The sequence below is a fragment of the Somniosus microcephalus genome, chromosome 20 (genome assembly GCF_052327205.1).
Source record: "Somniosus microcephalus isolate GS21.2 chromosome 20, FLI_Smic_1.0, whole genome shotgun sequence".
Lineage (NCBI taxonomy): Eukaryota > Metazoa > Chordata > Chondrichthyes > Squaliformes > Somniosidae > Somniosus > Somniosus microcephalus.
In genome coordinates, this window is record NC_141006.1 from 47,435,336 (window position 1) to 47,445,255 (window position 9,920).

The 9,920-nt window shown below is 43.1% G+C and overlaps 1 protein-coding gene across 18 annotated transcripts in view; it reads right to left on the reverse strand.

The window, feature by feature from the left end:
- LOC147103203 (keratinocyte-associated protein 3-like) overlaps window positions 1–9,540 on the reverse strand; it is a 213,278-nt gene extending 203,738 nt beyond the window's left edge. For 5 of the 18 annotated variants that reach the window (XM_085962617.1, XM_085962616.1, XM_085962608.1 and 2 more), the window contains exon 1: window positions 8,568–8,709. In XM_085962617.1, the coding sequence (XP_085818743.1) occupies window positions 8,568–8,583 (16 nt within the window). In that variant the 5' untranslated portion in view covers window positions 8,584–8,709. Of the gene's footprint in view, window positions 1–8,567; window positions 8,719–9,411 lie in introns of those variants that run through there. The other 13 variants (XM_085962607.1, XM_085962609.1, XM_085962618.1 and 10 more) reach the window with 10 other exon arrangements.
- Between the last annotated feature and the right edge of the window lie 380 nt (window positions 9,541–9,920).

The window sequence follows — 9,920 nt, forward strand, 5'->3', positions numbered from 1 at the left end:
TCCTTGGTATTAACTCTTAAAATGATGATGTATATTCTCCCGTGTGTTTTTTATTCAGTAGGTGTTTAGTAAAGCAGTGTTGCATTTGGAAGACCTTTCCCTGTATGATGGACTTGCAATTTAGGTCTCAATGGGAAGGGAGTGCTTGCTGAAGAAAAGGTCAGTTATTGGTAGGTCTGTGCATTTTTGTTCATTATGACATTTTAAAACCCTGAAAAATGAGTCTTTATTGCTTGAAAATGTAAACAGTAATGCTTGCCTGCAGTCTTTCATTCATTTCAGCTACTTGACTTCAATTCCCTGTCATAGTGCAGAGTCCATTACTGCAAGTCAACCATGATGTTTATTGCTTTGGTTTCTTTCTCCCAATCTCATGTCTGCACCACATTCTTGATGCTGTACTTTCTCTCCTTGGAGAAGGAACGAATGCATGCATGAGCAACCGTACACGTCCAGGGGGTTATTTACCTAATTTTGTAAAATGCACGTGATGCTCTCTTACGGACACACATGGTTTATTTGCAGTGCTTGAGGAAACTAACAGCTTTTTAAAACTCCTGAAATCATGTGATTTACCAAGTGGTGTAGCTATGTACAAACCCAATGACAGCAGCTCCTCGCTCATGTCAAACTTTTTCTCCTAGTTGCAGTTATTTAATCTTTGTCACTACTTTGCCCACTATTTCTTTCACTCATGATATGCACGCCAGCCAGCCTATCTCCACATTGAACTCATCAACCTCCACATCACAATACAGTAACTGTATATTACTTGGTAAGAAGCAGTCTTCTGTCGTGGTAAATCTCCAGAGAATACAATCTTATATTGTCTTGGTCAATAAAAAAATTATCAAATCAGTCAATAGACTAAATATACAGTGGATCTCAATGGTTAAGAGGAAATGAAGTCACCAATGTGAGCTATCAGAACTTAGTGATTTTGTTTTCTGACAAACTAAAAAATGAGGTTGAGTACATTCTATATAACTTAATGTAATGTTCTTCTTTGTTTTGCAAACTCTGAATCAGTAAGAACAACCTCATAAAGTATGGTGACAGACACATTAGAGATATCAGGAGAGAAATTAGTTCTGATGAAGGGTCATCGACCTGAAACGTTAACTCTGTTTCTCTCGCTACAGATGCTGCCTGGCCTGCTGAGTATTTCCAGCGTTTCTGTTTTTATTTCAGATTTCCAGCATCCGCAGACTCAACTGTTCTCCTGGCCGGCCTCCCTTCTTCCATCCTCCATAAACTTAAGTTCAAACAAAACTCTGCTGCTTGTATACTAACTTGCATCAAGTCCCATTCACCCATCACCCCTGTGCTTGCTGACCTACATTGGCTCCTGAGTCACCAATGCCTTGATTTTAAAATTCTCATCCTCATGTTGAAATCCTCTCATGGCCTCACCCCTCCCTACATCTGCAACCTCCTCCAGCCCTACAACCCTCTGGGAACTCGGTGTTCCTCCAATTCAGGCCTCTTATGCATCTCTCATTTAAGTTCACATCACTATTGGCGGCCGCGCCATCAGCCATCTAGGCCCTTATCTCTGAAATTCCCTCCCCTAAACTGCTCCACTTCTGCACCTCCTTCTCCTCAAGATGTTTCTTAAAACTTACCTCTTTGACCAAGCTTTGGGTCACCTGTCCTAATGTTTCCTTCTTTGGCGTGGGGAAATTTTTTGTCTCATTACGCTCCTGTGAAGTGCCTTGGGACATTTTGCTGCATTAAAGGTACTATATAAATGCAAGTTGTTGTTGTTGTTCTTCTTCTTAGGCAGTCCCTCGGAACCAAGGATGACTTGCTTCCACATTAAAAATGAGTTCTCAGGTGACTGATGAGTCCAATGCGGGACCTACAGTCTCTGTCACAGGTGGGGCAGACGGTGGTTGAAGGGGCGGGTGGGCGGGGTGCTTGGGTTGACGTGCGCTCCTTGCACTTGGCTTCCGCTTGCTCCCGGTGAAGAGACTTGAGGTGTTCAGCGCCTTCCCGGATGCTTCTCCTCCACTTTGTGCGGTCTTGGGCCAGGGATTCCCAGGTGTCGATGGCGATGTTACACTTTTCCAAGGAGGCTTTGAGGGTGTCCTTGAAGCGTTTCCTCTGCCCACCTGGGGCTCTCTTGCCATGCCGGAGCTCCGAGTAGAGCGCTTGTTTTGGGAGTCGCGTATCGGATATGCGGACGATGTGACCCATCCATCGGAGCTGATCGAGCGTGGTCAAAGCTTCGATGCTGGGGATGTTGGCCTGAGTGAGAACACGGATGTTGGTGCGCCTATCCTGCCAATGGATTTGCAGGATCTTGCGGAGGCAGCGTTGGTGGTACCTCTCCAGTGCTTTGAGGTGCCTGCTGTACATGGTCCATATCTCTGAAGCATACAGCAGGGCGGGTACCACTGCTGCTCTGTAGACCATGAGCTTAGTGCCGGGTTTGAGGTCCTGGTCTTCAAACACTCTCTTCTTCAGGCGACCGAAGGCTGCACTGGCACACTGAAGGCGGTGTTGGACTTCGTCATCGACGTCTGCCCTTGTTGTTGTTACTACTGTGGCAACACTCACCTCTCAGAAAGTTGTAGATTCAAGTTCCAATACCACATAATTGAGCACATAATTTGGTTGACTTTTCAGTACAGTAGTGAGGGAGCGCTGCATGATTAGAGATACAGTCTTTCAGACAAAACATTAACCTGCGATACTGTCTGCCTTTTTAGGTAGACATTTTCGAAGAATAGCTCAGAGTTCCCTGATATCCTGGCCAACACTCATCCCGCAACTGCTCATTTCTCTTGATTGTGGAACTTTGCTGTGTGAAAATTGGTTGCTTCAGTTGCCTACAAAGCAACAGTGAATGTGCTTCAAAAGTAATTTATTGGCTGTGAAACGCTTTAAGACATACGGAGGAAATCAAAGGCACCACAAAAGCAACTACTTTCTGAAGTCAAAATGAAAGGAAACATTTAATGAAACAATATTTATTTTTCAAAGCAAGACAGTGGCAATGCAGATGGGAAGAGACCCATCCTAAAGCTTTTTTTTTACTATTACAGGGCAGTGTCATCGTCTCTTTAAATGTGGAACATTGAAAACATGTTTGTGCTTGTCACAACATGAAAAGGAGATGCAAGGGTGATGGAATGAAACAACTGCACACCAGGCAAGCTCAGGCTGCTGCCATTGATGTTTTTCTACAATAAATTCCTCTTCATCAAATCCATCTGATATAAGCGCTAGTCTCCAAGATTAAGAAGGTGATTTGGCTGACTAATGCAATAATTTGGCCTAGGTTAAGGCTGGTAATGGCAATTCTTCTCCATGACACTTTTTAACTCTTTCCTCCTCTGCCGAAGACATTGGGGGTCATTTTAACTTTTATTGCCGGGCAAAAAACAGGCAATAGCGAATCAGCCGCCTGTTTTACACCTGGCCCGATTTTCTTTTCCTGGCCAACATTTATCCCTCAACTAACACCTAAACTGGTTGAACTGGTCATTTATTTCGTTGCTGTACACAAATTGGCTGCTGCGTTTCCTACAACAGTGACAACACTTCAAGAGTACTTCATTGGTTGCGAAGCGCTTTGGATGTCTTGAAAGACTCTATATTAATGCAAGTCTGTTCATCATCAGTGTAGTCAGGCTTCTTGCCTCCGAGAGCCGCGCTTCATCTTTCATCTAGGACAGCAGGATGGTATACTTCAAGTCTGACCTCTGCAAGACAGGTTGATTGCCATCACTTTTTCGCATAACACTTATGCAGCATAATAACACTATCTTCTGTCCCCCAAGATAGTGTTATGCTTCATAAGGCTTCATTTAGTACTGGGGGTCAGAACTGGTTAAACTCATCCCATCAATATAAGCAAGTCTAACATTATAGAGGGTTGGGATTTGATAGCACAACCTTCTGAACTAGCTTCGGCCAGACTTGTTGAGCCATTGAATGAAATATACTGAAAATCTTAACACAAACACAATAATAGATCAACGAAGGAAATTTGTTTGCAAAAGTAACCCCAGTTTTCGGTACCTTTGAATAAAGTCCATGCTTCGAGTAGTTGTAAATATACGTTCCCTGGACACTGATATAGCAGTGGATCAGCTATCATCACAGTGAGGTATTCGGTTGTTGGTTTTTCATACCATCTTAAGCGCCCACTCACTGCTTACCTTTGTTGGATGAGTATTGCCAATTTTCTGTCAAACAACTACATGGGGCTGGATTTTCCAAGCCCCGAGGAGGCGGGCATGGAGGCGGGACAGCCGGTAAATTCGGAGAAATTGGGGGCAGATGGCAAACCCGCCCCCGTGTCCATTTGCCAGGAGGCGGGAAGATGTGCAGCTTCGGGTCCCGTCTCCTGGAGGCGGGAAAGGCATTTAATCCTTTTAACTGCCTGTTAACAGGTAGTTAGCAGGCAGAAAAAAGGATTAGTGCCATTTTACCTTCACAGGTGAAGGCTTCCCGACCTTGGAGAACCCTGCCGGGTTGGAGGAGACATGGAGGAGGTCTGCAGTGGTCGGAGACACCTGGAAGTAAGGTGTAGAGGTGAGTGATGGGTGCAAGTGTGGAGTGGTAAGTATGCAAGCTGAGTGATAAGTTTAAAAAAGTGTTCACTTACCTTGTTTTTCTTCCATAGCCTTTAGCCGCGCTGGATGGGGAGAGCGGACATCCTCCTTGTCAATTTCAGGTAATGGCTGATGGACACTCCGATCCATCAGACATCTGAAATTTACAAATTTGCAATGTTTGATGAGTCCTCACCACAACGACTCATCAAACTAAAGAGAATGTCAGTGTTTGACAGCTTCACAGAGCTGTCAAACGCTGTCATTTCTTCTTTCAAGACATCTGACGTTGACGTGATCTGTCAGTGACTTCTTCCCTAATTGGCCTGCTGAGCCCACAGGGCGGGCTTAACAAGCTCAATCAGGGGAAAACCCAGGTGAGGATGGAGGCGGGACATTGACATGACAAGCAACAGTCCCGCCTCCAACTCGCCTCCATTCACAAAATCCAGCCCATGAAGTCCCAACTGGAATTAAGACAAAGGGAGAAAATATAGGCCTTATCTTGCTTCAGTTAAACCTCTGCCAGCCAATGGTACTCTTCCATTACTAAACACTGAGGCCAAATGTCCTCATACCCTCTGTTTGAATGCCCAGACTGGAGGACGATGCACAACAATGAAAGCAAAATATCTTTAAAAATGTAGATGAAATGGTAACTAATCAAGAAAGGTGAAAGATCCTTCTGCAATGATCCCCTTGATACCAATTCTGTCCTTAGAGAACACTAAGAAATTCACTCAGAGGTACTTTGATACTGTAGTCCAGCCTGACACAGTACAGTAGAGCCTCTCCTTTCTCAAACTAGCCTATCACAAATAATAAAAGATCTGTCTTCCTTCATTCAGTTTAGCTGGAGATGGAATCATTACTAATATAATTCTAATGCCAAAAATAAAGATAGCTGCATTTTCAAAATGTATTAAAAGCTCATACCTATTCATTTTAAGCATAGTCAGGCTAAGCAGCCGATAGCCCAACTGCAGCCTGGCTTTATTTCCCAGGTAAGCCAGAAAACGACCATGGGGACTAAACCTTATGGCATACGGCTTTAGAGGCAAGAAGTCTTATACTAATAAAGGATTTAATGTGTTTGTGTAAAGCGTGAAAGAGGAGAATTAGGAATATTCTATTATTTCTATCTCTGTTAATAATTATTTAATCCTCAGGTAGGAATTCTTTTTCCGGCTATCCATTATGTATTCACTAATTATTGACATTGTGACAGTGTCTGAGTTCTATCACTTAGAAAATATCTCAATAACAAATAAACCTTTGAACAAATCATAATGTTTGCTTTAAACAATTTTGTTTGGTTGAACAAACGTCAACTCTAAAAGGTCAAAAGGTGACAATATGCCACAGGACAATAGATAATGTCACGAATGTAATGAGTGGACCATGAAATTGAGCTGTGACAGGACTAAAGTAATCGAAAAGCCCTGAAGAATAAGGTGGAAGACCTTGAACAGGAGACCTGAGATAGACCCCTGTTTGTCAGGAGATTACATGGCTCTGGGTAGGTAGGGAGTGTATGTGATACATAAGGTATCACAACTGTATGGGACAGGCTGGATGGACCTTTTTTTAAATTCATTTTTATGGGATGTGGGCATCGCTGGCAAGGCCAGCATTTATTGCCCATCCCTAATTGCCCTTGAGAAGGTGGTGGTGAGCCGCCTTCTTGAACCGCTGCAGTCCGTGTGGTGAAGGTGCTCCCACAGTGCTGTTAGGGAGGGAGTTCCAGGATTTTGATTCAGCGACGATGAAGGATCAGCAATATACTTCCAAGTCAAGATGATGTGTGACTTGGAGGGAAACTTGGAGGTGGCGGTGTTCCCATGCGTCTGCTGCCCTTATCCTTCTAGGTGGAAGAGGTTGCGGGTTTGGGAGGTGCTGCCGAAGAAGCCTTGGCGAGTTGCTGCAGTGCATCTTATAAATGATACATACTGCAGCCACGTTACGCCGGTGGTGGAGTGAGTGAATGTTTAAGGTGATAGAGGGGGTACAAATCAAGCGGGCTGCTTTGTCCTGGATGGTGTTGAGCTTCTTGAGTGTTGTTGGAGCTGCACTCATCCAGGCAAGTGGAGATTATTCCATCACACTCCTTACTTGTGCCTTGTAGATGGTAGAAAGGCTTTGGGGAGTCAGGAGGTGAGACACTCGCCGCAGAATACCTAGCCTCTGACCTGCTCTTGTTGCCACAGTATTTATGTGATTGGTCCAGTTAAGTTTCAGGTCAATGGTGACCCTCAAGATGTTGATGGTGGGGGATTCAGCGATGGTAATGCCATTGAATGTCAAGGTGCGGTGTTTAGACTCTCGCTTGTTGCATGCGGGCATGGACTGCTTCATTATCTGAGGAGTTGTGAATGGCACTGAACACTGTGCAGTCATCAGCGAATATCCCCATTTCTGACTTTATGTTGGAGGGAAGGTCATTGATGAAGCAGCTGAAGATGGTTGGGCCTAGGGCACTGCCCTGAGGAACTCCTGCAGTGATGTCCTGGGGCTGTGATGATTGACCTTCAATCACCACAACCATCTTCCTTTGTGCTAGGTATGACTCCAGCCAGTGGAGAGTTTTCGCCCCGATTCCCATTGACTTCAGTTTTACTAGCGCTCCTTCATGCCACACTCAGTCAAATGCTGCCTTGATGTCAAGGGCAGTCACTCTCACCTCACCTCTGAAATTCAGCTCCTTTGTCCATGTTTGGACCAAGGCTGTAATGAGGTCAGCAGCCGAGTGGTCTTGGCGGAACCCAAACTGAGCATCAGTTAGCAGGTTATTGGTGAGTAAGTGCCGCTTGATAGCACTGTCGATGACACCTTCCATCACTTTGCTGATGATTGAGAGTAGACTGATGGGGCGGTAATTGGCAGATTGGATTTGTCCTGCTTTTTGTGGACAGGACACACCTGGGCAGTTTTCCACATTGTCGGATAGATGCCATTGTTGTAGTTATACTGGAACAGCTTGGCTAGAGGCGCGGCTAGTTCTGGAGCACAAGTCTTCACCAGTACATCTTTTCCTGTCCATCATTTTCTTATGTCAATGTATGTTATTTAAGTGGAGCTAGGGCACCCTTGGCTTTAGGTCTTCTAATGCTATATATTTTTTCTGGTGAACAAGAGATACTGTATTTGTACTACACATGTCGGGCAATTTGTTTTTGGAGAAAACTACTAAAAATAGCAAGGAGAGTCTTTAGGAACCCATTCAATACCTAAACAGAAATGCCACTATAATTGTATTCAAGATGAAATCGGGGCTTAACATCTGCAAGGATGAAATAGTTATTAGCAGAAGTAGGAATAATAGAATATCTCTCATTCTTCCCTTTCACATAAACATGCTAAATCCTGTGTCAGTGTATGAAATACTTACATACTTTAGACCCTCATGTAACCATTTTCTTTAAAACATGTTATTACATACTCATTTAAAAGTTCTGGATAGAAAATTCAATCTTTTTTTGAGGCTTTGTAAAGAAATTTCCCATCTACCTAGTTATTATGCCCTACTGACAACTACAAACCTTAAGCACTTGTTGGAAGTGACCCTGCAGAAGGCGGTTTGCTTTGTGCTCAGACTCTTTCCCATAATAGCAATGATTACAAAGTATAAATCAATATGAGATTCCAGTCCACCAACTAATTGATTTTTGTTCTTCCATAATCCATTCCACATAATGCAAAATAAACCTACGTAAAACACTGAGGCAGAAGTAGCTGTTTGCATTAAACTGATTTGGTTGTTAATTGCAAAAGGCACTTTAAGTAAAGATGCAAATCTGAAAAAAGATGTATTAGTTTCTAAAACAAGAGCAAGTATATGGCTTGGAGCACACGATGGTAAAGCAGTCACAAATCATCAAAGGGATATATGGTCCGGGGAGGCTGGAGTTTTAAATTCAAATAAAGGCTACTTGCCTGTGATGTTCGTGGTTTTGGCAAATTACCCACACATTTACCTTCTTTTCTGCTGCGTAAAAAGCTTACCATTTATGGATCTCATCTACAGTGAGCATCATCGTTGCATCCACCTCACTCTATTGGGTTCAAAATGGCTACTGGATGAGGTGTCATAACCTGATATTGCATTCCATCCCTTAGAAGGCACTGCCATGTCACTCAATGTGAGAAGTCGCACAACACCAGGTTATAGTCCAACAGCTTTATTTGAAATCAGAAGCTGACGAAGGAGCAGCGCTCCGAAAGCTTGTGATTTCAAATAAAGCTGTTGGACTATAACCTGGTGTTGTGCGACTTCTCACATTTGTCCACCCCAGTCCAACACCAGCATCTCCACATCATGTCACTCAATGTACTTAAAGGCAGTATCCACTGTGGGCATGATCCAAATGTAGCCTCAAAAAATCATTTTAGTTGCAAACAGAAAAAAAAGAGACACAGGGTGCTTGCCAGATGTAGCATTACTTAATAAATCTTTAGTTAAATTTGAAACTCCTGAGTGTTATCATCATCCCTACACTCAGGGTTAGTGCCAAATTAGACTTAAAGAATGAGTATAATAGCACAAAAGTGTCCTCATGGATCAGTTTGCAGCACGTTTCGGTCGGAGATTGATGCTAAATTTAACTGCACATTTGAACAGAGTACAAGGGAAAATGTCAAATTAAACCAAGTTCCGATTCACTTCCGCCTTTTGGAGCCAATACAGTCTGCGCATTGGTTTGAATTTAGCTGCTCAGACTGAACATTTGCTTTGTTGTACCCCCCCCTTGTCCTGCTGGTTTGGAAAACTTTCTGACACTTGGTTCATTCACTTCCTTAAAATCTCTTTTTATTTTACGCTCACTAATGCACAAAAAGGAACCCTTACCTAGTCTGCACATCTTCAAACACAAGGTGCTGTGTTCCACTTCTATCGATCACCGTCTTCGTTCTTTAATGCGGAATAAAACATCCATTGAGTTTCGCAGCCACATTGAATTCAAGGGAATGCAGTCAAGCCACTCCCACCCTGTATTAACCTCTTCAGTACTGGCTGTAGGGAAGAACTGCCAAAATAAAGAATGTCTGGAATCACGTTTAATCTTCGCAAAAATCAATATGATTGATTTATTTTCCTTATTTTTCTCTTGAAGGCTGAGATTCTTATATATGACCCCAATAGCCCCGCGCTACCTCTCCCAAGTGTCTCTTCATTCTTCATGTGTGAGCCTAGATAGATGTAAATGGTTTCTGAGCCTCCTCGGATTTTAAATTTCCTTGTAGTATAGGGAGCCAAGAAAGTTAAATCTGTCCTTACTTGAAAAAAATGAGAAGTTATAAAGTGGGATATAACCCAATATTTTAAAACAATGAAGGGATTAAATTCATGAAGATGTT